Genomic DNA, 27,880 nt, shown 5'->3' on the forward strand with positions numbered 1-27,880 from the left:
AAAATCTAGTAGGAGTTTCATAGGATGTTGGCATGTTTGTGTATTGTTATCTAGCCCTGGAATGCTAAAGGGATTTAAGCCCATGTGGTTAATTTGTGTTTCTTGAACAATCTAATAGTTTTATTTTATTTTGGTTTTGTTACCATTTTTCATGGGTTTCAGATTGAACTTTGATTACTACAGAGTAGGAATCAAACTTGGAAGTCAATTTTGGCATATGCCAATATTATACTTTTTCTTTCCAGGATAGATTAGCCCAAGTGAAGTGGCATTGACGTTGAATCACTATTTGGTTAGTGGACTCTTATAAAGTTGTTTATTGTTTCTGAAAAATATTTAATAATAATAACACATTTATTGATCTCCATGCTCTTAACTTTTTCTGGCTGTAATTTTTCTTGAGCATTTTATTACCTACTTTAATTTCAGTTTCACTTGCATAGTGTGTTTAAATGTTCAAGTCACTTTTAGACATTATTTGATTCTGACAATAGCCCTATGAAATAGCAAAAGCAGGTGTTATTTTGATTTTCACAGTGTCTTAGAGAGTTTGAGTGGCTTGCCCAAGGTCACACAGCCAACAATCATAAGAGTGGGATCAAGAAATCAGTTTTTTCTAACTCATAGTCCAGTACTCTTTCTTGAAGCTAAATGGCACTGTTTGTTTCCATGATTAAAAACTTGGTTCTTACAACTTACCTGGAATGCTGTAGAATCTAATGAGTTTATTTCATGTCCAGTGTACTAAACATAGCTTCTGGGTTTAAGGACAAGATTGTTGGTGGTATTCAGACAGAAAACCAGCACCATATGACTTGGATTCTGAGTTTTGGAATTTCTCACCTAGTTGAGCATTTGTACCTGTTCCAGCATTCATCTTTCAGTTCCAGGAGAATGTGTGTGACCCTAGTGCTTGGTATTCACCTCATTAGGTGGAACAACTGTTTGCTACTTGGCAGTCTGTGCAGAAGTGATGTCTGGAAATAATTTAGCAAGAAAGTTACATAAAGACTGAAGGCTACTTAGTTCTGCATGAAATGGTGGTACAAATGCCTCACCTTTCTGTTTTGCTTCGTCTAGTACTACCATTTAGTTATCTGTCTAAATCTTCTTAATTCACCCTTATTTATCCTTAAGGAGCTGACTTTGCCTAAAGTTTGATATTTGTGTCATAACTGGGTCATAACATTTTCATAAATGAGCTTGAGCTTTAAAAGTGGAATCCTTGGGCTTCCCTGGTGGCGCAGTGGTTGAGAGTCCGCCTGCCCACGCAGGGGACATGGGTTCGTGCCCCGGTCTGGGAAGATCCCACATGCCGCGGAGCAGCTGGGCCCATGAGCCATGGCCGCTGAGCCTGCGCGTCCGGAGCCTGTGCTCCACAACGGGAGAGGCCACAGCAGTGACAGGCCCGCGTACCGCAAAAAAAAAAAAAAAAAGTGGAATCCTTGTACATACTCATTGGTAGGCTGTGTTTACTTTTTTGTATGATAAATATCTGAAATTTTTAAATTAATTTTTAGGTTAGCCATTTCTACTTCTTAGATAACAGCATAATATTTAAATTTCTTTGCTTTTCTCTAAATTCTGATTTGACTAGTTAAATAATAACAAGATGTGTTTATTCTTCACTTTGCTTTATTTAAAGATACCATCAGCTTTTGACTTTCCCACAAGAGCATGTGTTTGCTTGGCCCTGCTGTAAGACAATAGAACAACACTGTAGTGTTGATTGTTTTCCTTTATATGCCTTTTTTGTTTGTTTGCTTATAGCCTGATCTGACCACTCAGCTTATATTTATACCATTCTCTTGACTCCTTCCAGCTCAAAGTAAACACATAGGGTTAGTTACATCAGCTAGTTTGTCATCTTTTTCCTTGAAGTTCAATCTTACCTAAACTTGAACAGCCTTGAGTAATGAGTTTATAGCATTTTAAAAAAGAAATCTTCCTTATAAAGAAGAATTATACTGTTTCAATTCAGAATTTATTTCTTTAGAGTTCTAGCTATATTCAAATGGAAACTGAACCCCATTTTAATATCATTTCAAAACCTGAGAGTTATTTTAAAATGATGACAGTAACTTTTCCAGTGGCTAAATCTTTTCTTTAAAAACCTTCGGAAGTCATAAATAATTACTACTTACTGAATTCTGGTTTTGAAAAATTTAGAACTTTTTTTTTTTTTTTTTTTTTACTGTGTGGAATGCCCCTTTCCTTCTTTGGTTATTTTGTGATGACATATGTATTGATTTTTTTGGTAGTCTCTATATTAACTTTCTAGGCCTGTGTGTGTCTGTGTGTGTGTCTCTCTATGCGTTAGTTATTCCCTTTTTTGGAAGTGGGATGTGGGGCTAGAGGAGAAAGAAACAAATTATTTTCATTTAATCTTTTTTCTCCTCATACTTATTTAACTGACTTGATCTTTGGAAAAAATAAGTATTTTTTATTTAGACGTTAGGTAATTGTGTTTTGTAAAGTATTTTACTTGCATTTCAGTTTGCCACTCATATTCTGTCCTTTCTTTTCCTTTCTATGTTTCCTCAACTCCATCTTTACAGTAGTTTGAGAGAATCAAAACTGCTTCTTTGCTCAAACTGACACCCCTCCCCCCTCAGTGGAGGCCGTAACCAATAACACCACTGCCTCACCACGGGTAGGGCTTGAGGTTCATAAAACATCTTTCATATGCTCATTTAAGTAAAATCGATCCCTTGTGCTATAACTTGATATTCTTTTCTCTTATTTATTTGTATACTGCTTTATTAGCCTATTGCATTAGTTGCCAAGCTTTGTTAGTAATCAGTTCAGCATGTAACTTTCTAGGACTGCATCCTTGTTAGACTAGGGTGGGAGAAAAGAAGATAACATTTGTAAATATTCCCTAAACTGGAAAGAGGTGAGGAGGAGAATTAATTTAGTAGAACAGATATTTCTATTTTGGGTAATACTAGCTTAAAGAATATATATACACACATATATATACACACACATTTTTTTTTACGCAAAATTATTGCTAAGTGTAGTTTACTCCAGCGGTCCCCAACCTTTTTGGCACCAGGGACCAGTTTCGTGGAAGACAGTTTTACCACGGAGCCGCTGGGGAAGGGGGATGGTTCAGGCGGTAATGTGAGCGATGGGGAGCAGCAAATGAAGCTTCGCTTGCTGGCCCGCTGCAGACCGGTACTGGTCCGTGGCCCGGAGGTTGGGGACCCCTGGTTTACTCTGTAACTTCATGGGTTGCTTTATAAACAAACATTAGTATATATTAAAATACTATTCTTTATTTTAACTGCAACTATGAAATAATGAAATTGATCTGGTGCCAAACTCATTAGTTCATATCAACCTCTAGTTTTATAATCTCTGAACATATTAACAGGGAAAAAGGAACTGACTGATATTACCAAAGATTATGGTTCTCTCTATGGTCACATAGTTTTAAAGAGCTGAAAGTAATTGGCTTTAAAATATTTGGCTGGCAAATGAAAATACCACAAAATCTCTAGAAAAGGAAAGAAATAAGGTAAGGAGTAGAACTACCGGATACTAAAGCATATTATAAAGCAACAGTATTGAAGCAATATGGTAGAAGCCCAAGATTAGATGTATAGATCATTGAAGAATAAAGAAATGCTGTTACTTATACAAGTTTGACATACATTAAAGGAGGCACTGTTAAACAGTAGGAAAGGGAATGATTATTTAATAAATGGGGTTGGAATAACTAGTTAGCAATGTCAAGGAAAAATATACTTAGAACCACATCTATACTAGAAATAACAAAATAAATTTCAGATAAACTTAAGTGTGGATAATTACATATTGAAAATCTAAAAGATAAAAGGACTGAATATTCTATAATTTCTCTGGAATTTCTAAACAATTTGAAAACTGGAAAAGGAAGATAGCAAAGATTAGACTGCACATGCTAATTTGTTTTATTATAACTGTAGCTCTGTGAGCATTATAGGAAAGCATGCCTATTCTATGTTCACAATCTGAAAATTAGTCTTATTTTTTTTTCATACCAGCTGGAAACCTTATGCTTTCTATACTAGTTAATGGAACAGAGAATGCAGTTCTTTATCTAAAATTTTATTCTGTAGATGCATTGAAAATTATACAGGAGCTCGTTGTGAAGAGGTTTTTCTCCCAAGCTCCAGCATCCAAACTAAAAGTGACCTGTTTGCAGCTTTCGTGGCATTGGCTGTTCTTCTAGGAACTCTTATCATTGGAGCCCTCTACTTCCTTTGCAGGTAACCAAAATAAAAACATGCTTTTGGAAAGAAAAAGTAATGCAAAAAGTAGTTATCCTACTAAATAATCAATATGCCCTTTAGCTCTAGATTATTTTTCCAGATTGTTTTTCTGTTTAGAGTTATTTCTCTAATAGAGTTACTGTTATTAAATTTTATTATTTATTTATTTTTGTTATTAAATTAATAAGTCATTTTTGAAAGGATCTTAAGCAGTCTCTATTTATTCTTTGTTACTGTCATCATCATTATTTATCTTGACTTTTCTAAACTAGTAAGGTAGATCCACATTCACTAAAGTCATCATGCCAAAAACACCTAAATATTTGGACTAGGTCTATTTAAAATAGAGTTTGTGAAAGGAAAGAAACAATTTATGCAACACGCTGTAAATATAAATTTAAGACAGTTAATATCTAGGATCAGCTCTTTATTTAGTGCCTACTATGTGCTAGACACTTTATGCTGATAAGCATAAAGAATATAATAGTGAAGAAAATAGACATGTTCCCTAACTTCATAGAGATTTAAATCAATTTGCAGAGACAGATGAATTGGCAGGCAATTAATTTGAGAAGACTGGTAACTCATAAGACCAAAGGAAAATTTATTCACATGAAGCAACGCTTTGCACTGAAGATTACTTTCATTCATTAGTTTTGGTCTTCAGCTTTTTCTGAAGTTTTGTGAAAATAAGTGAATATAGAATTTATTAAATTTAGGAGTTATCTGGTATCATAACTCTCACTATTAATTTTTATTAAATGCACACTGTATGCTATCATAGATATTTGTGCAAATGGAAAATGGAGCTGAGGGTAGTCATAAAAGAGATACAGTGGGCTTGAGAAATTTATATTCTAAGAAAAGTAACATATGTAAAATTATATTTCATAAAATCCTCAATTCTGAATTACTTTACACCATGGAGTAAATAAAAATTGGAGATTGTGCTTTTAAAATATGTGGTATTGGTATTACATATTTTATTCTAAAATATATTATTTAGGCAATCTAATATGTTTTATCTCTCATAATTTTAGCATCTTACTACAGATACAAAAATTTAAATACAAGCTCATTGTGTCAGATTATATTTCCCAAAGATAGCCGCAACAATATCTCTCATTCCCACATGCTCTTCTGCAGTGTGACCTTGCCACTCCTACATCAAGAGGAAGAGTTTATTTCTCTAAATCTTTGAATCTGGGCAGGCATTCAGTCTGCTTTGACCACAGAATATTGTGGAAATGGTGCTGTTCTAGTTAAGGACATAGCCTTTAAATGGCCTGGCAGCTTCCATCTCCTGTCACTCATACTTCCGCTGCTCTTTCACACAATCAGCTACCATTTTGTGAGAACAGAGAACCAGCCTCAGCTGATCTCTCAGCCGACAGCCACTGTCAACTACCACCATTTGAATAAGCCACCTCAGACATCCAGCTCAATTGAACCTTTAGTTGATCCAGATTTAGCTGCCAGTTGACTGCAACCACAGAGATCCCAAGCAAAAACTGCCCAGCTGTCAACCCACAGAAAACCACGAGAGATAAATTGTTTTAATCCACTAAATTCAGGTTGATTTGTTATACTGTTATAGATAACCAGAACACCCATGTTTGGAATTAGGTGTACTCTTGACTTTAAATCATGTTTGGAAAAAGAATGAATAATGATTTATTATTTTATTCTATCCCTCTAAATATTTTGTTGGTCTAATATGCTAAGGAGAAGACCAACTGACTAATTCCCTCATTAATCACTCTAGTGCCAGGTTGGAAATATAGCATTTCATGTGTTATTGATTGGATAATAAATACTTTTGTAATATCAATCAGGATAGGCTAGGTAATTATCAACCCTAACAGTTTAGTGGCTTAAAAAATAAGACTATTTCCCATTCATAGCGTATAATGATTATCATTTGGCAGACCGGCTTTTATAATCATAGTCACTTAAAATCTCAAACTGATGGAGCAACCACCATCCTGAATGCTGTGGGTTGCTCTGCCAGAGGGTTTCATATTTGAGTTGAAATGATCTGTCTGGCCATGATTCATTGGCCAGAATGAGCTGCATGGTCCTACTTAATTACAAGGGGTACCAGGAAATGCAATTCTACCATATGCCTATGAGGTAGAGAGCTAGAAATACATGTCCTACATAATGACCAAAGGATTTATTAGGAAATCTAATATTCATTCCACTGGGAATTGTTAAGAGGGATTTTTTTATTCCATAGAGCTTTAACATTGCTGTAATTGTCTAAAAATGAAACTCCTGTGCAAACCCCTTGAGTTTGTGCCATGGTATGTTGTACCCCACAGATGCTTAATGACACAGAGTTTCAGAGGAGACCTTCTAGAACACAGTAACTCTGCAAGCTTGAGCCGGAATTTAGCAATATTGCTAGTATGAGCAGGCTAAACAATACCTTTTTGGTAGAAAGTATAGATAAAAGAAAAATGAAAGTACAGTTGACCCTTGAACAACACAGGTTTGAACTGCATGGGTTCACATATATGCAAATTTTTTTCAATAAATACTACAGTACTACATAATCCATGGTTGGTTGAATCCCTGGATGTGCCATCATGGATATGGAGGGCCAACTGTAAAAGGTATATGTGGATTTTCAACTGTGTGGTGGTGGTCAGCACCCCTCACTGCTGCATTGTTCAAGGGTCAACTGTATATAAGAACAAGAAAGGACAAAAGGAACCTCCAATCACAAATATTATCTGGTTTGCATCCTGATGCAGTCTGAAAGTCTAGAGAAAAAAAGCTAGGAATGTTGAATAATCCAGGCTGGCGGTGCCCCAGGTGGTTGACAGAAACAAATGCAAATTAATTCTTGAAGAACCCACTTTCATCCTTTACCTTAAAAAGTATCTCACAGTATAACAAGATTACCAAACATATAAGAAAAGAAGCACCATGAGTTAGAACCCACAGAAACAACTGATAGTAAAATCAGATATTCAAAATGTTTATTTTTTGGAAGACTCAGATACGTAATATAAAACACATATATTTAATATATACCAAGAAATAAATGAGAGACTTGTAAATAAGCAAATTTGACAAAGACCAAAACAGAACTGTAATGCCTAAAATATAATAATTGTAATTTTTTAAAAGCCAATACATGTCTTAGTTCAATAAAATTTTTTAACCAAGAATATGTTTTTAATAGCAAATTAGACACAATAAAAGATTTAATGAAGTGAAAGATATAGATAAGAAATTACCCAGAAGGTAATTCTGAGAGGAAAGGAAATGGAAAATGTTATAGAGAGGTCAAGAGAAGTCAAGAAAAAGGGAGACCGGAGAGAAAGTACCTAGAAATGTATGATAGAAGACCGAAAGGGGCAAAGGCAGTATTTGAAAAGGTAATGGCTGAGACCTTTGCAGAACTGATGAAAGTCAACCACAGATTCTAGAAGTCCAACAAATTTCAAGCAGGATAAAAATAAGTTTACCTATGGGCACAGCCCAGTAAAACTGTAGGGTGCTCAAAGAGAAGATTGCAAAAATGTTACAAAAGAATGACAGATTATCTTTAAAAAGGCAACAGTTTTACTGAAAGCTGGCTGCTCAGTAGGAAAGAAGCAAAACCAGAAGACAGAGCAAGCAATCATATTTTCAGTATCCACTGAAAATAACCATCAACCCCAAATTTCTATATCACAGAAAACATCTTTCAGGAATGAGGGTAAAATGAACATACTTTTATTTATTTATTTTTTTAAATTTTATTTATTTTTGGCCGCATTGGGTCTTTGTTGCTGCCCGTGGGCTTTCTCTAGTTGTGGTGAGTGGGGGCTACTCTTCGTTGTGGTGCATGGGTTTCTCACTGAGGTGGCTTCTCTCGTTGCCAAGCACGGGCTCTAGACACACGGGCTTCAGTAGTTGCGGCACAGGGGCCCTAGAGCGTGTGGGCTTCAGTAGTTGTGGTGCATGGGCTCAGTAGTTGCAGCACACAGGCTCTAGGGCACATGGGCTTCAGTAGTTGTGGCACGCGGGCTCAGTAGTTGTGGCTCGCAGGCTCTAGAGCGCAGGCTCAGTAGTTGTGGTGCATGGGCTTAGTTGCTCCACGGCATGTGGGGTCTTCCTGGACCAGGGATTGAACCCACGTCCCCTGCATTGGAAGGCATATTCTCAACCATTGGACCACCAGGGAAGTCCCAAAGATACTTTTAGATAAGCAAAACTTGTAAGAGTTTGTCCTCTCATATTTTCAAGCAGAAGGAAATATATTGAGATGCAAGAAAGAAGAAAGATCAGAGAAAGTCATTATGTGAATAAATCAAAACAAATATTGTATAAATTTTAATAATAGTACTATACTATGTCTTTGAAAAGAGGAATTAAAACACACGATGGCAGGACTTCTCTGGTGGCGCAGTGATTAAGAATCCACCTGCCAATGTAGGGGACACTGGTTCAAGCCCTGGTCTGGGAAGATCTCATGTGCCGTGGAGCAACTAAGCCCGTGCGCCACAACTACTGAGCCCGCTCTCTATAGCCCACTAGCCACAACTACTGAGCTCACGTGCCACAACTACTGAAGCCTGTGCTCCGTAGAGCCCATGCTCTGCAACAAGAGAAGCCACCACAACGAGAAAGAAGCCCATGCACTGCAACAAAGAGTAGCCCCCACTCACTGCAAGTAGAGAAAGCCGACATGCAGCAACAAAGACCCAATGCAGCCAAAAATAAATAAATAAATAAATAAATTTATTTTTAAAAAGAAACACATGATGGCGATAGCAAGTAAGTTGAAAGGATTGTAATTAACATATACTAAAGGTTTTTAAATGGGAGGAGGATAATATATAGGTTAATGTGAGACCTTGATATATTAGGAATGAACATGTCTAGGGTGACAATTGAAGAAAAAAATCAAAACACATAATTTACAACTTAGAGGAAGGACAAAAAGGAATAAAAAATAATCAATTGATTAAACATAAAGAAAAATAGAGAAAAAAGGATAAATAGAAAGTATGATATAACATGGTAGATTTAAATATAAATATATCGGTAATTATTTTAAATATAATTGTACTAAAGATTCCAGGTAAAAAATGAAGATTGTCATAATACACCTATATTTTAAAATCTAAATTCTAGATGCTAAGTCCTTCCAGATAAGGATACAAAAAGATTAGGAGTAAAAAGGTCATATAACTATCAGACAAAATAAATGTTATGGTAAAAGATTTAGTTCACTAGGAGGATTTAACAATTTAAAAATGTATGTGCTCTTATAAGCAAAATCTTAAAAAGTATAAATCAAAATTTGAAATACAAAGGAGAAATAAGCAAAACCACCATCACAGTTAAATTTTAATGTATGAGTCTCAGAACTTTATAAGAAAGGAGATAAAAATCAGTAAGACTTTATAAGAGTTTAGCAATGTAATTAGCACATTTGATCTAGACTTATTCTAGAACACAGTACAAAATTCTTTACAAACTCATACAGAATATTTATGAATATTATTCTGTGCTGGGCAGTAAAACAGTTTTCAACACATTTCAAAGGTTTGATGTTATACCACATGCTCAGTCTTTAGTGTGATTAAGAGGAAAGTCAGGGACAAGAATAACTATCAAAGACCTTCACATTTGGAAATTAAGAAATACATGTCTGTATAATTCATGGATCAAAGAGCTCACAATGGAAATTGGGAAATATTTTGACTGGAACTATAATGAAAATACTATATAACAAATCTGAGAGATGCAAATAAACCAGCAGAGGAAAACTTATAGCCCTAAATGCTTATATGAGAAAAGAAGAAAGCCTGGAAATAAATAAGCTAAGCATTCATCTCACTAAGTTAGAAAAAGAATAGCAAAATAAATGCCAGGAAACTAGAAGGAAGTAAAAATAAAGAGTAGGAGTTTAAGATAATAAATGTACAACAGGTGTAATAGAGAGGAACAACAAAGACAAAATTTGGTTCTATAAAAAGATTAATAATATTGACAAATCTCTTTCAAAGAAACGGGGGGAAGGCACAAATGAATAATATTAGGAATGAATAAAGATATAATAACTCAGGTGCCACAGACATTAAAAAGATCAAATAACCTACACATATCCTCCCATATACTTTAAATCATCTCTGAACACCTAATACAATGTAAATGGTAGGTAAATAGTTGTCAATATGATATAAATACTATGTAAATAGTTGTCAGCATTAGGCAAATTCAAGTTTTGCTCTTTGGAGCTTTCTGTATTCTTTTTTTTCTTTTTCAAATATTTTCGATTTGAGATTGTTTGAATCCACGAATGCAGAACCCTCTGATACAGCAGGTCGACTGTACAACAGAAATGGTTTACAGTGCAGTGGGGAAATAACGGACTTCCCAATAAATAGTTTTGGCATTACTGTTTATCCACATGGAAGAAAGTAAAGTTGGATCTTTGCCTCAAAGCATACCTCAAAATCAGTACAGGTAGATTAAAGACCTAAATGTGAAATGCAAAATGAAAACTCTCAGAAGAACATTTAAAGAATGTCTTTGTGCCCTTCGGGGTAGGGATAGATTTCTGTAACAAGATTCAAGAAGTACAAATTGTAAAACAAATGGCAGATAAATTTGACTAAACTTCTAGTTATCAAAAGACACTATGGAAAAAAAAGCCTATCTACAAAGTGGGAGAAGATGTTTGCAACATGTGAAAATAGATGCATCATGAACTCCTACAAATCAAGAAAATAGTAAACCTGTAGACAAATGGGAAAAATTAAAAAACTTATAAAAGATGAAGAAAGTTCCATAAAATAAACATGAAAAGATGCTCAATCTTCTTAGTCAGGAAACTGCAAATTCAGCCTGCAATTATCTCGCCCATAAGATTGGCAAAACTTTTTTTAAAAACCCAAACAATATAAAATGTGAGATTTTAGAGTTTGAAACAGTTTTGAACACTTTCGATTCAGTTTGCAAATGTCTTGTAAAGTTAAAAAACTGTATGTGCTGCAACCAAGCAGTTTCACTTCTGAAATTCCTTTAAGCTGAGGGCCTTTTGAAATTTAATTAGTAATTAATGCCATATTTGAATGAGGTCCCAAATGATAACCCACTAATGCTGAACTCCAGGCTAGAATCAATTGTGTTTCATGAGGAGGAATCAGTATATTTTTACAAAACACTTTCATTTTGCTATGGTAAAGTGGTTTTGAATTAATTTTTATTAATGTAAGGTAATATTTTAGGTACTGACTTACTGAAAAAAACTGAAAGGAAGTGTACATTCCAAAATCTCATTTAATATTAAAAGTAGTTGTTTTTGTTTTTGTTTTGCGGTACGCAGGCCTCTCACTGTTGTGGCCTCTCCCATTGCGGAGCACAGGCTCCGGACGCACAGGCTCAGCGGCCATGGCTCACGGGCCCGGCCGCTCCGCGGCACGTGGCATCTCCCCGAACCGGGGCACGAACCCATGTCCCCTGCATCAGCAGGCGGACTCTCAACCACTGTGCCACGAGGGAAGCCCCAAAAGTAGTTTTTTAAAACTCTGTCATGACACCTGAATACAATTAGAACCTATATTAATTGACTTGATGACCAAAAAGATTGATGAACTGAAACCTTATAAAAGTGCAAATGAGTTTTTCAATAGTTGACTAAAGCCACCCCATGTCACATAAGGGTCCCAACTAATAATTAAAGCTAGCCCCTTGAAGAAGAGCACAAGAACATTACACTAAAATACAACAGTTCTGCTGTCTTAAAGGAGGAAGACTAAGTGGCATCATCAGCATCTGAGGTCCCCACAGATGACCTACCTGGCCTGGTGGATTTGTTAAATAATGGGGCATGGTTTTAGGGAAGCTCTGGCAGTTTCAGAGAGTTGTGGAAAGGAAAATGTACCTCCACATATTCAACTTTAAACTTTCTCTCCGGTTTTGCACTTACCCATTTTCCATTTGTGTGTTTCTTTCCTCTTTACTGTCAGGAAGGGCCACCTTCAGAGGGCCAGTTCGATCCAGTATGATATCAGCCTGGTAGAGACAAGCAGTACCAGTGTCCACCACAGTGAGTAAATTCAAAATGAAGTGCTTATTTTAAAGCCCTAGATTAGATGGTGGTTGTTACATGGGATTTGGATCTATCCAAAAAATGGTTGACCCAAAATTTTTTTCTGTGGGTTTTTCATGTGAAGATGAATTTCTTACTAGCTATATGACACAAGTCACCTTTTTACCCCAAAGAAAACCATGTTATCTCAATATGTGAAATTACGATGTTAGCTATAATGTGTTACATAGATTACTGTAAGGGACTGATCTCTCCAGAAGTAATCTGAAGTGGGCTGGTCGACAGGGAGGAGGAGGAGGATTTTTACCTACAAGTATAGGCAAATCTTTGGGAAGCTTGTAGGTCAGTTCATGTTTTAAAAGTATTGTGAGACTTCTGCTTCTGACCAAGATGGAGTAATAGGGCCTGGATTTACCTACTACTTGAAAAATTTAAAAATGGACATTATACATTAAGCAATGGTTTTCAAGACATTGGACGACAGGAAACAAAGGATCGTGATCCCTGAGAGATGGGAAACAGTTGAGATGAGCCAATGATTGCCTCAGATTATTGCCTTGAAGGAGTTTCCAGGCTGTGGCACAGGGGTTTGGGGGGATGGCCCAGGCTGAGCTTGGTTGATTCCCTGAATTGAGAAGATGAAGCTGAGAGTCCAGAAACATCAATGTGGCTATAGTTCACTGAATGGAGTACTGGAAAAGAGAGAGCTGCAAAGAGAGAGAATTTCAGAGATCTTCAGTTCAAGTATTCAGCTGAGTAATAATCAGCACATATATAGTAGGAAAATACTTGAGGTTAGGGTAAGAATTACCTGACAGGATTAGAGGTACCCAGTACTCACACAAGGCTAGGAAAAGTGCCTGTTCCCAATAATAAGGCTAAAAATCCTAAATATTCATTGGGTAGTAGGTAGAGTACACAGAAGAGTGTTTCCCCCGTAGTGGGGAATAATTAGCCCTAGATTGAGCACTGCTCCAGTCCTGCCTAACAAACCTTAAAAGCAAGAACTGAAAGAATCAACTTGTTTCCAAATAACTGCATCCGAGATCAAAGCTCAATAATACAAAAAAAAAAAAAATCCAGTACCCAACAGGTAAAATTCACATATCTAACATCCAATCAAAAATTACAAACCTGTTAGTTTAACATATGAAAATCAGTCAATGTGATACACCACGTTAATAGAGTGAAAGATAAAAACCACATCATCGGGCTTCCCTGGTGGCGCAGTGGTTGAGAGTCCGCCTGCCGATGCAGGGGACGCGGGTTCGTGCCCCGGTCTGGGAAGATCCCACATGCCGCAGAGCGGCTGGGCCCGTGAGCCATGGCTGCTGAGCCTGTGCGTCCAGAGCCTGTGCTCCGCGATGGGAGAGGCCACAACAGACCCATGTACTGAAAAAAAAAAAAAAAAAAAAAACATCACAGTAGATGCAGAAAAAGCATTTAACAAAGTTTGACATCCATTTATGATAAAAACTCTCAACAAAATAGGTATAAAAAGATACTTCCTCAACACAATAAAGGCCATTTATGAAAATCCCACAGCTAACATCATTATCAATGGGGAAAAACTGTAAGGTTTTTCTCTAAGATTCAGTATAAGGCAAGGATGCCCATTCTCACAAGTTCTATTCAACATAGTACTGGAAGTACTAGCAAGAGCCATCAGACAAAGAAAAGAAAAGAAGAGAAAGGAAAAAACATCCTGATATGAAAGGAAGAAGTTAAATTATCTCTATTTGCAGATGACATGATCATATATGTAGAAAACCCTAAACACTCATTAATAAACTGTTAGAACAAATAAATGAATTCAGTAAAGTTGCAGGATACAAAAATCAGCATATAAAAATCAGTTGCATTTCTCTACACAGTGATCTATACAAAAAGGAAATCAAGAAAACAATCCTATCCTCAGTAGCATCAAAATGAATAAAATACTTAGGAATAAATTTAACCAAGGAGGTGAAAGATCTGTACAATGAAAACCATACAATTCCAATAGCATTTTTCACAGAAATAGAAAAAACAATCATAAACTTTGTATGAAACCACAAAAGACTGAATAGCCAAAGCAATCTTGCAGAAGAGGAGAGTTGGAGGCAACATACTTCCTGGTTTCAAATTATATTACAAAGCTACAGTAATCAAGGCAGTATGGTACTGGCATAAAAAGAAACACATAGATAATGCAACAGAACTGAGGGAACCAGAAGTGAATCCCATCATGTACAGTCAATGAATTTTTGACAAGGGTGCCAAGAATACACAAAGGATAGTCTTCTCAATAAATGGTGTTGGGAAAATTGGATATCCACATAGAAAAGAATGAAATTGGACCACTATAGTGCATCATACACAAATATCAACTCAGAATGAATTAAATACTTACATGCAGGACCTGAACCATAAAACTCCTAGAAGGAAATATAGGAAAAAAGCTCCTTGGCATTTGCAATGATTTTTTGGATATGACACCAAAAGCTCAGGCAACAAAAGCAAAAATAAACAAGAGGGACTACAGCAAACTAAAAATCTTCACACAGCAAAAGAAATAATCAACAAAATGAGAATGCAACCTAAGGAATGGGAGAAGATATTTGCAAACATATATCAGAAAAGGGGTTAAAACCCACAATAAATAAGGAACTCATACAACTCAATAGCAAAAAAACCAACCAACCTAATTTTAAAATGGGCCTCTCCAGCATGCTAAGCTCATTCTTTCTTTGAGTTCTCAGAGAAATGTATGTGGAATGCCTTTTTACTGCTATAATTCTAAATATATGAAATATTAAAATAACTGTTTATAAAGCAGTCAAATGGGATTTTAAGTGTAGGATTTCTTATGAGTTAATCACAAGTTTTATTTTTTAAACCTTAAGTTCAAGTAAGATTCCTCTCTCTTCTTACTGAGTGTCATAGGACCAATTACATCTTAATACATAAGCCCATGAAGGAGACAAAAAATTTCCCAGAGTTTCCAGAAATTAGTTTTTTTCCTTTGTGTGTGTGACCAAAAAGGGAGGAGAGGAGCAAAGGACCTGAATGGACATTTCTCCAAAGAAGATATACAAATAGCTAACAAGTATATGAAAGGTATTCACTATCATTAATCATCAGGGAAATGCAAATCAAAACCACAATGAAATATTACCTCATGACTATTATCAAAAAGATAAGTGTTGGCAAGGATGTTGGGAAAAAAAGGAAACTTTGTACACTGTTGGTGGGAATGTAAATTGGTTAAGCCATTATAGAAAATGTTATGGGGCTTCCCTGGTGGCACAGTGGTTGAGAGTCCGCCTGCCGATGCAGGGGACAAGGGTTCGTGCCCCGGTCCAGGAAGATCTCACATGCCACGGAGCGGCTGGGCCTGTGAGCTGTGGCTGCTGAGCCTTCATGTCCAGAGCCTGTGCCCCAAAACGGGAGAGGCCATAACAGTGAGAGGCCCACACACCGCGAAAAAAAAAAAAAAAAGAAAATGTTATGGAGGTTCCTCAAAAAATTAAAAATAGGACTACCGTATAATCCAGCAATCCCTCTTCTGGGTATATACCCAAAGGAAATGAAATCAGTACCTCAAAGAGATAGCTGTGCTCCCATGTTTATTGTAGCATTATTTACAATAGCCAAGATATGAAAACAACCTGTGTCCATCAGTGGATGAACGGATAAAGAAATGGTGGTATATACAACGAAATATTACTCAGCCTTTGAAAAGGAGATCCTGCCATTTGCAACAACATGAATGGACCTGCAGGACAGTATGCTAGGTGAAATAAGCCAGACAAAGAAAGAAAAATACTTCATGACCTCATTTATATGTTTTTTTTAATCTTTTTTTTTTGGCCACACTGCCTGGCATGTAGCATCTTAGTTCCCTGACCAGGGATTGGACCCGCGCCCCCTGCAGTGGAAGTGCAGAGTCCTAACCACTGGACCACCAGGGAAGTCCCACATATGTTTTACCTACAAAAAGTTACACAGAAGCAGAGAGTAGAAGAAGGGTGGTTATGGGGGTAAGGAAGTGGGAGAAGTGGGGAGACGCTGGTCAAAAGGTTGCAAAGTTGCGGTTATGTAGGGATGAATAAATGAAGAAATCTAAAGTACAACATGATGACTGTAGTTAATACTACTATATTGTATACTGGGAATTTGTTAACATGTATATTTCATGTATATGTAAAAAAGTAAAATTGAGTAGTGGAAATCACCCAAGCTGAACAGAAAAAAGAAGAAAAGATTTTTAAATCAGGATAGTTTGAGACCTTTGGGACAACATCAAGAGTACTAACATCCACATTATAGAGGTCTCAGGAATTGAGAAGAGAGAGAGAAAGGGGCAGAGAATTTATTTGAAGAAATAACAGTTGAAAACTTCCCTAACCTAGGAAAGGAAACACATCCAGGTCCAGGAAGCACAGAGAGTCCCAAACAAGATGAACCCAAAGAGGTCCACACCAAGACACATTGTAATTAAAAATGGCAAAAAATTAAAGGTTAAGAGAGAATCTTAAAAGCAGTGAGGGAAAAACAATTAGTGATGTACAAAGGAACTTATAACACTGTCAGCTGACTTCTCAGCAGAAACTTTGCGGGTCAGAAGGGAACAGCACAGTATGTTCAGTGTGAGGAAAGGAAAAAACCTACAACCAAGAATACTCTACCCAGGAAGGAGAGATAAAGAGTTTTTCAGACAAGCCAAAGCTGAGAGTTCAGCACCAGTAAACTGGCTTTACAAGAAATGTTAAAGGGATTTATATAAGCAGAAAAGAAGAAACCACAGCTAGAAATATAAAAATTACAAAAGGAAGAATCTATAAAAATTACAAAAGGAAGAATCTATAAAAAAAACAGACTCATAGATGCAGAGAACAAATGGGTGGTTGCCAGAAAGGAGGGATGGTGGACAAAATAGGTGAAGGGCATTAAGAGGTACAAACCTCCAATTATATAATAAATAAGTCATGGGGATGTAACATACAGCATAAAGAATATGATCAATAATATTATAACTTTGTATGGGACAGATGATTACTAGACTTATCATTATTTCATAATGTATGCAGATGTCAAATCATTATGTAGGACACCTGAAACTAACATAATATTGTACATCAACTATATTTCAATTTAAAAAAAAGAAAAGAAGAAATAAATAGTATAGCTACTGTGGAAAACAGTTTAGCAGTTTCTTAAAGAGTTAAACATAAATTTATCTTAATATCCAGCAATCCCATCCCTAGATAACAACCCACAATAAATGAAAACATATGTCTACACAAAGACTTGAATGTCCACAGTGGCAATATTGATAATAAACCCAAAGTGGAAATAATCTAAATATTCATCAACTAGATATGGTATGTCCATAAAATGGAATACTATTCAGCCATAAAAAGGGACAAAGTATTGATACACTCCGTAACATGGATAAATCTTTATGCTAAGTGATACCAGCCACAAAAGACCACAAATTGCATGCTTGCATTTATATTAAGATTAATGCTATAACATGGATGAACCTTGAAGATACTATGCAAGTGGTTGCCTAGGGTTGAGTTTGGAATGGGAAGTGACTGCAAAAAAATTAAACATAGAATCACTATATGATCCAGCAATTCCACTTCAGGGCATATACATAAGAGAATCCAAGCCAGGAGCTCAAATATTTATTTGTATACCACTGTTCATAGAAGCATTATTCACAATAGCCAAAAGATGGAAACCACCCAAATGTCCATCAAGGAATGAACTGACTGGACAGCTGCATGTAAATCAATGAAGTTAGAACACACCTTAATACCATACACAAAAATAAACTCTAAATGGCTTAAAGACTTAAACATAGGACATGACATCATAAAACTCTTAGAAGAGAACATAGGCAAAACATTCTCTGACATAAATTGTACCAAGGTTTTCTTAGGTCAGTCTCCTAAAGCAATAGAAATAAAAGCAAAAATAAGCAAATGGAACCTAATCAAACTTATAAGCTTTTGCATAGCAAAGGAAACCATAAACAGAACAAAGAGACAACCCACGGAATGGGAGAAATATTTGCAAATGATGCAACCAACAAGGGCTTAATCTCCAAAATATACAAACAGCTCATACAACTCAACAAAAAACCAAACAGCCCAATCAAAAAATAGGCAGAAGAACTAAACAGACATTTCTCCAAAGAAGACATACAGATGGCCAACAGGTACATGAAAAGATGCTCAACGACTCTAATTATTAGAGAAATGCAAATCAAAACTGCAATGAGGTATCACCTCATACTGGTCAGACTGGCCATCATTAAAAAGTCTACAAATAACAAATGGTGGAGAGGGTGTGGAGAAAAGCAAACCCTCCTACACTGTTGGTGGGAATGTAAACTGGTGCAGCCACTATGGAAAACAGAGATTGCTCAAAAAGCTAAAACCAGAGTTGCCATATAATCCAGCAATCCCACTCCTGGGCATATATTCAGACAAAACTATAATTCGAAAAGATACATGCACCCCTGTGTTCACAGCAGCACTATTCACAATAGCCAAGACATGGAAACAACCTAAATATCCACTGACAGATGAATGGGTAAAGAAGATGTGGTGTATATACACAATGGAATATTACTCAGCCATGAAAAAAGAATGAAATAATGCTGTTTGCAGCAACATGGATGGATCTAGAGATTATCATACTTAGCGAAGTAAGTAGAAAGACAAATACCATGTGATATCACTTATATGAGGAATCTAAAATATAACACAAATAAACTTATCTATGAAACAGAAACAGACTCAGAGACATAGAGAACAGAATTGTGGTTATCAGGGGGTGGGGGTGGGGGAGTGATGGAGTGGGAGTTTGGGGTTAGGAGTTGCAACCTGTTATATATAGAAGAGATAACAACAAGGTCCTACTGTATAGCATAGGGAACATATTCAATATCCTGTGATGAACCATAATGGAAAAGAATATTTTTTAAAAGATTGTATATATATGTATAATGGAATCACTTTGCTGTACAGCAGAAATTAACACAACGTTGTAAATCAACTATACTTAAATAAAACATTTTTTTAAAAAGGAATGAATTGATAAACCCAAAGTGGTACATAAATCCAATGGAATATTATTTAGCCTTAAAAAGGAATCAAATTCTGATTCATGCTACAGCATGGATGAACTTTTAAGACAGTAGGCTAAGTGAAATAAGCCAAACACGAAAGATAAGTATTACATGATTTCACTTATTTGAAGTATCTAGAGTAATCAAATTCATAGAGACAGAAAGTAAAATGGTTGTTACCAGGGGCTAAGAGTAGGAGAATGGGGAGTTATTTAATGACTACAGAGTTTCAGTGTGGGATTATGAAAAAGTTTTGGAGATGCATGGCGGTGATGATTGTACAACAGTGTGGAACTGAACTGTAGAGTTAAAAATGGTTAAAATGGTAAATCTTATTATGTATATTTCACAATAAAAAGCCAGAAAGAGATGCTGTTATTAAATGATACTGTCACATGATTCATTTTAATATGCTCAAAATTAACTTTTGAGTTATCAAGAGATTGAGATGTGTTCCTCTACTTTGTAATTGAGTGAAATCATGTATTTTAATGGTTTGGTGAGTTTGTTGATTTTTGCTAAATTTGTAATAATGATACTGTCTGGAACTACATTCATTTGTAAAATGCCTGATGGTAAAGTAACCAGTGAAGAAATTCTCAGAGAACTGAAAATGTATTATTGAGCATGGTTTTAACTGGGAAGATTAACACAAATAAGGCTAAGTCTGACAAGAAGAAATGTAGGAATGGTTGACTGAATGCACAAGGATCCGTGTTTGTAATTCACCAATAACATTTCTCTTCAAAAGGTCTGCCTCTTAATTTTTTTTTCAGAACGTTCAATGGGATGGTAAAAACTCAATTATTTTTTAGAAAATGTACACACATAAAAAACAAGTCGACCTCTTCCTGTTTATAAAGACATGTTTGTAATAAAATAGAAGCTACCTTGGAGCCTTTCCACACAGAGGTACTCTGGTTTCATTGAGAAAAGAGTTTTGGCACTTAAGTATTAATTTGCTGCTTTCTTTTAATGGAGGCAGAAAATGTCACAACAAAGGGTAAAAATCTAGATAAGGTATTGGGCATAGCTCACAAAATTAGCTGACTGACCACTTATTTTTTCAAGGTCAAACAGTCTATCAGTAACTGCAAGGCCATTACTTTAAGAAAAGCAAAAAGAAATGCCTTTTACCGCATGTGACAAGATCTGTGTCATGAAAATAAAGTTGATCATGCGGACTGGGAATTGCTTAATGCTATTAGCTCGTATTTGTTATGAAAATCACAGCATGATGGTACACTCTATTTTAAATTTTATTAATGACCTGCTTTCACCAGGAAACTCCTCTTGCCACCACACCATAAAGCTTTATTCATTTTATCACTCCCTTCTGATAGGTTTGTTCGTGTCACCCTGTGTGCCTCTGGAATATAAACCTCCCTAGGCAATCTTCAATTCGTTCATTAAGTAAACCTACAGCCTAAAGTCCTAGCATACATTTAGATTGTGATTATGTATCCCTATTGCAATAATGCACTAGTTCTGAAAGTACAGCTCTTCAAATGAAAAGAAAGCAGTGTAATACGTAATCATGAACATCAGGTGTCTGTAGGTGCCAGGCACTGTGGTTGATATTTCATATCGGAGAAGGAGAACTCTTTTAGGTCCTAACATCCATTGTGAGGCAGGTGGTATTATTCTCACTCTACAAAAGAGAAAACTGAGGCTTAGAGAGGTTAACATCAAGATCACACATGAGGTGGTAGAACAAGGATTTAAACCCCAAGTCCAAGTTTTTTGTACTGCACTTATGCTTCCACAGATATGGGTTACAGACTTAGGGCTCATCGGCTATGGAGGGAATTGTCCCTACATTAAATAGTCCTAGCTAGCCACAGGGTTTTTTTGTTTTGGTTTGGTTTGGTTTTTAGTCCTGATTTTTGTTTGCTTTTGCTACTTTCTTCTGTTTTCTTGCCATCAGTTATTAATTTTTATTGCCGTTAGAATGACTCACTCTAGCAATCTTTTCCCCTTACTCTCTTTATCATTTGTAATATCTTTTAAAAAATTCACCAACGAGGCTTCCCTGGTGGCACAGTGGTTGAGAGTCTGCCTGCCCATGCAGGGGACACGGGTTCATGCCCCAGTCTGGGAAGATCCCACATGCCGTGGAGTGGCTGGGCCCGTGAGCCGTGGCCACTGGGCCTGCGCGTCCAGAGTCTGTGCTCCGTAACGGGAGAGGCCGCAACAGTGAGAGGCCCACGTGCTGCAAAAAATAAAATAAAATAAAATAAAATTCACCAGGCTTGTTAGAACTTCAGGTAACAGAAAACAGGCAGTGAGGAAAGGCAGGGACACTTTCCTCTGTGAGATCTGAATGGAGGTGCTGACACAACTCTTCTGTGTTCTGAGGAGCGCTGTGTGGCTTATTTGGATGTTCTAGGCTAGTTCACCTCAACTCTTCATATCACAAACAGAAGGGGTGGATGTATATGTGTGAATAAAATAAAGATGTGTTGGAAGGTGTGCATATAAAGAAAAATTGAGATGGAGAAAACATCTTAATTCTTATTTTCTATAGGTCATGGAGAACATTGAAGAAATATCACAGTGAACCCAAATCACTGCTTTTTTGTTACAAAGGCAGAAAATGTAACACCAAAAGGTAAAAGAAATTAAACATTAATCCTTCTTTGTTCTCTGAATAAAAGACTGAAAGTTATCATACCCTGAAACACTGTCCTATTGCAAGGTATGTGTGTTTCTGTCACGTGTATTATTAGCTCATTTGCAGTAGGTAAACAGGGGAGTAATATCAATCCTATGTGAGAGTTGCATTGGTCAAACATGATTTTTCCCAGTAAGCTAATGTGTTGAAGCATCCAGAGGCAAACTTTCTCATAGCTAAGGAGAAACTTTTAGCAAATATACCACGACCCTAAGAGAAAAGACGAAAATCCTAACTAAGGGCAAGGAGAGGCTTTAGTGGCTTTCACTGGGTTAAGCTGTCTGGGGAAGTTGCAAGTACAGGTAAGGCATGAAGACATTTCACCCGGTGATTAGAAAAAAAGCATTGATTGATGAAGGTGAAACCACACAACTCGTCTCGGGACTTAATAACTCACAGGTTCTTATGTCTCGGTGCAGAAGGAATTCGGTGAGGGACAAAGTGGGAGGTAAGAAGTGGATTTATTAGTATAGGATGCTTCTGAAGGATACAAGTGGGCAGGCAAGAGAGCTCTGCCCCAGGAACTAAGTGGGCCACGTTTTTATAATCAAAGGAAAAGTGGGAAGTGGGAGAAGCCCACCTTCTTCCACATTCTTTGAGTAGACATCACGCTTACATCACTAGCTCCTCCTTTGGGTGGGGCAGAGGAGTTTTTGACCCTGTTTGGTCAAACGGGGACTGTCATGGTGCTATTCAAATCAGCAGAAGGGTGGTAACATAGGCTAAAATATGTTAAATCATCTCAGGCTTCAGTATGGGGGTCTTATACTTTGGAATGCCACCTTTCCCCTGTATTCCTGTACATGCTCAGGTGCACGTCCTAAGGATCATTATCTTGCTGACCTTGACCAGCAGGCTGCAGGCCTCGTTTTTTTCACTTAATGGCCTGGGGCATATCTCGTGCTTTTATTGCACGGTTTCATTGTTAAGCAGAGCTGTTTTGTTTCAGTGTTCTGATTGCTTTCTTGAGTGTTCATTAGCTTACAATGGTCTCCCAAAGTTCCCTTTGTGTCTATAATCCCCTAGTGGGACTTCTAAAACTACCTGTGTTAACTATCCTGCTCTATCTCTATCATTGGCAGCTACCTTTAGATCATATTTTTAATATTGATGAAAATCATTTCTCTATGAGAAGCAATTGATTTCAAGGATCTATATCTGAAAGAAACACAAGCCCAAAAGTTTAAGTATACAGAAGATGGACTAATTCTCAGTGGATACTAGTGGAAATTTAGGATTCTAGTTTTTGTTACTGCTCAGGTTACAAAATTCCAAACTTATTTTCCCCATAAGGCTTTTAATTTTAGGGCATGATTTTGCAGAATGTGAGGTTTTCATCTTATTAGGAGCAAAATAAAGAATTCATTAGGCCAGAACAGTTTCTTCAGTTTTTCCAACTGTGTAGTTACCCTGAAATATAATAGAAAAAAACCAATGGCAACTTTCAGGACATATGAAGAGTTGTGGAGTAGCTTGGAGCAGTGGGAGTTCTGAACACCAAAGGTCTAGGGCTAGTAAATAGCTGAGGCAGAGGAGCAAGCTCTGGCCAAATGAACAGCCCACCTGTGAACAACTTCCCCTTCAAGCCAGTGCTCCACATCCTTGCCAACACTTGTTTTTGTCTGTTTTAACAGCCATCCTAATAGGTGTGAAGTGGTATCTCATTGTGGTTTTGATTTGCATTTCCCTAATTAGTGATGGTTAGCATCTTTTCATGTGCTTATTGGTCATCTGTATATCTTCTTTGGATACCTGCCTATTCAAGTCCTTTGCTTATTTTGAACTAGGTTTTCTCTTGTTGCTATTGTTGCATTTTAGGAGTTCTTCAAATATTCTGGTTATTAATCCCTCAGTCGGTACACACTGACTTTTCCCAACAGTCTAGCCCAGTGTGAGCACTGTGAATTGAATCTGTCACTAGTGCCACTGTTTCATTCATTCACTCATTCATTTACCCATCATTCACTTACAACTAATACATATGAGCTTGAGGCACTAGAGTATACAAAACAAAAAACCCTCACAGAATTTTTTAACAGACTATTTTTTAAAAAGTTACAGATCTATAGAATGATTGAGAAGACATTGCAGACAGTTCCCATATACTTCCCTCTCCCACTTTTCCCTATTAAACATCTATGTAAAATGTACTAGTGCGCTACATTTGCTAATATAAATGAAACAATTATAAATTAAATGAAACAACGTTTACAAAAGTCTGTAGTTTACATTAAGGCTCCTCTTTTTGTTATAGTTTTATGGATTTTGACAAATGCATCATTTTATGTGTCCACCACTACAGTATCATGTTGAATAACTTCACCACCCTAAAGACCTCCTGTGCTCCATCTACTCAGCCTTCCCAATCGCACAGTGATAACCACTAATCCCTTTACTAGCTCTATAGTTTTCCAGAATGTCATATAGTTGGAGTCATACAGTATGTAACCTTTTCAGACTGTCTTCTTTCACTTAGCCATATACATATTAAACTTCCTCTATGTCTTGTGGCTTGATAACCTTTTTTTTTTTTTTTAAATAGCTAGGTTATATGACTTTTGGTGGTTTAAAAAAGTTTTTATGGTAGAAAAACATACATAAGATGTACGATTTTTACATATACAATTCAGTGGCATTAAGTATATTCACACTGGTGCAACCATCACCACCATCCATCTCCAGAACTTTCTCAGCATTCCATACTGAACACTGTACCCATTAAACAATAACTCCCCATTCCTCCACTCAACACCCTGGTAGCCAACATTCTACTTTAAGTATTTGAATATTCTCAATACTTCATGTAAGTAGAATCATGTATCTGTCCTTTTGTGTGTGCCTTATTTCACTTACCATGTCTGCAGGGTTCATCAGCACTATAGTATGTATCCAAATTTCATTCCTTTATATGACTGAATAATATTCCACTGTATCTATCTACCACATTTTGCTTATTCATTCATTAATCAATGAACATGAGTCATTTCACCTTTTAGCTATTGAGATAATGCTTCCATGAACATACATGTGCAAGTATCTGTTCAAGCCCCTGTTTTCTGTTCTTTTGTATAAATACCCAGAAGTGGAATTGCTGAGTCAAATGCTAATTCTGTATTTAATCTTTTGAGGAACTGCCTTACTGTTTTCTACAGCAGCTATACCACTTTATATTCCTAGCAGCAATGAACAGAAGTTCCAGTTTCTGCACATCCTTGCCAACACTTTTTTTTTTCCCCAATAATAGCCACCCTAATGGGTATGAAGTGGTATTTCATCATGGTTTTGATTTGCATTTCCCAAATGGTTAGTGATGTTGAGCATTTTTTCACGTGCTTATTGGCCATACTGTATCTTCTTTGGATACCTGACTATTCAAGTCCTTTGCCCAGTTTTGATTTGGGTTGTCTTTTGTTGCTGTTGTTGCATTTTAGGAGTTTTTTATATATTAATGGATATTAATCCCTCATCAGATATGTGATTTGCAAATATTTTCTCCCATTCTGTGGACTGCTTTTTTCACTCCATTGGTAGTGTCCTTTGATACATAAATGTTTAATTTTTGATGAAGCCCAGTTTGTTTTTTCTTCTGATGCCTATGACTTTGGTGTCATATCCAAGAAATCACTGCCAAATCCAATGTCCTGAAACTTTTCCCCTGTTTTCTTCTAAGAGTGGAGTTTTAAGTCTTAGGTTTAGGTCTTTGATCCGTTTGAATTAATTTTTCTATATGGTGTTAGATAAAAATCCAACTTCGTTCTTTTGCATGTGGATATCCTATTTTCCCAACACCATTTGTTGGAAACACTCTCCTTTCCCATTAAATGGTCTTGGTGCACTTCCCCCAAATCATTTGACCATATATGTGAGGATTTCTGGATTCTTTATTCTACTCCACTAGTCTATATGTCTGTTTTTATTCAGTACCACAGTTTTGATTATTCTAGCTTTGCAGTAAAATTTGAAATCAGGAAGTGTGAGCCTTCCATCTTTAATCTTTTTCAAGATTGTTTTGGCTATTTGGGGATCCTAGATATTCTGCTTATTTTTCTATTTTCTGTAAAAAATGTCATTGAGATTTTGAAGTGGATTACATTGAATCTGTAGATCACCTGACATCATACCAGTATTAAGTCTTCCAATCTATGAACATGTGATGTCTTTCCACTTATGTGTCATCTTTAACATCATTCAGCAATGTTTTGTGGTTTTCAGTGTACAAGTCTTTCACCTTCATTAAGTTAATTCCTATGTATATTAGTTTTTGATGCTATTGTAAAGGGAGTTATCCTAATTTCTGTTTTGGGTTGTTCATGTTAGTGTACAGAAAGGCAACTGATTTTGTGTGTTGCTTCTGTATGCTTCAACTTTGCTGATTTGTTTCTAAGTTCTAACAGATTTTGGGGTGCAGGGAACATTAGTGTTTTCTACATATAGGATCATGTATTCTGCAGAGATAATTTTACTTCTTCCTTTCTAATTTCAATCTTTTTCTTGACTAATTACTCTGCCTCAAACTTCCAACACTATGTTGAATAGCAGTAGTAAAAGCTGCATCTTTGTCTTGTTTCTTTCAGTCCTTCTCCATTGAGTATGTTAGCTGTAAGATTTTCATATGTGGTCTTTATTATATTGAGGTAGCTTCCTTCAATTCCTAGGGGGGTGGTGGGTTTTTTTTTTTAATCAAAAAGAATTTTGTCAAATTCTTTTTTGGCATCAACTGATGGGATCCACGTGTGACCCTCATTCTGCTAATGCAGTGTATTGTATTTGATTGGATTTTCATCTGTTGAACCATCCTTGCATTGCAGCAATAAATCCACTTGTTCAAAATGTATAAAACTTTTAATGTGCTCTTGAATTCAGTTTGCTAATACTTTAAGATGTTTGCATCAATATTCATCAGGGGTATTGGTCTTTTTCTTTTCTTGTGTTGTCATTGTCTGGCTTTGGTATCAGGGCAATACTGGCCTTATACAATGGATTAGGAAGTGTTCCCGCCTATTGAATTTTTTTGAAAAGTTTGAGGACTGGAGTTATTTCTTCTTTAAATGTTTGGTTGAATTGAGTAAAGCCAGAGGTTGCAGGATTTTCCTTTGTTGGGAGGTTTTTGACGGCTGATTCAATCAATCTCCCTTCTACCTATAGGTCTATGTAGATTTTTTATTTCTTCATTAATCAGTCTTAGTATGGTTGTGCTTTTGTTTTTAGAAATATATCCATTTCATCTAGGTTATTCAACTTGTTTAAAACTGCTCATAGTACTCTTATCCTTTTTATTTCTGTAGACTTATTAGTAATAACCCTACTCTTATTTCTGTTTTTAGAAGTTGGGTCTTCTCTTGTTATTGATCTAGCTAAAGGTTTTTCCACTTTGTTAACCTTTTCAAAGAACTAGCTTTTAGTTCAAAATTTTCTATTGATTTTCTTTTCAGTATTTTGCTTATCTTAGTTCTAATCTTCCTTCTACTAGCTTTGGGTTTAGTCTGTTCTTCTTTTTCTAGTTCCTTAAGTTATAGTTAGAATGTTGATTTCAGATTTTTTTTTTTAAACGTAAGCATTTACAGCTAGAATTTTCTGTCTTATGGGGTGCAATGAAAGCAGTGCTGTTTTGGTATGTTGTGTTTTGCTTAATGTATTTTGAGGATGTTATTAGATGTGTACATGTTTATAACTGTAACACTGTTGTATAAAACCTTTTAACATATGTACTTTTCTGTCTCTTTAAATCCAAAAAGGTTGTAAGTCTATTTGTCTCATAATAA

At 36.3% G+C, this 27,880-nt stretch overlaps 1 protein-coding gene across 1 annotated transcript in view; it reads left to right on the top strand.

Moving 5' to 3' along the window:
- The window catches only part of NRG4 (neuregulin 4), a gene marked incomplete at its 5' end in the record, with an annotated part of 88,323 nt that overhangs the window by 56,750 nt on the left and 3,693 nt on the right, over nt 1–27,880 (top strand). The window contains 3 exons of the mRNA XM_082837354.1: nt 4,107–4,256; nt 12,236–12,315; nt 21,972–22,055. Of these exons, the coding sequence (XP_082693480.1) occupies nt 4,107–4,256; nt 12,236–12,315; nt 21,972–21,988 (247 nt within the window). The 3' untranslated portion in view covers nt 21,989–22,055. The remainder of the gene's footprint in view (nt 1–4,106; nt 4,257–12,235; nt 12,316–21,971; nt 22,056–27,880) is intronic.

This window comes from Leucopleurus acutus (assembly GCF_964270905.1).
Source record: "Leucopleurus acutus genome assembly, chromosome: 1".
NCBI lineage: Eukaryota > Metazoa > Chordata > Mammalia > Artiodactyla > Delphinidae > Leucopleurus > Leucopleurus acutus.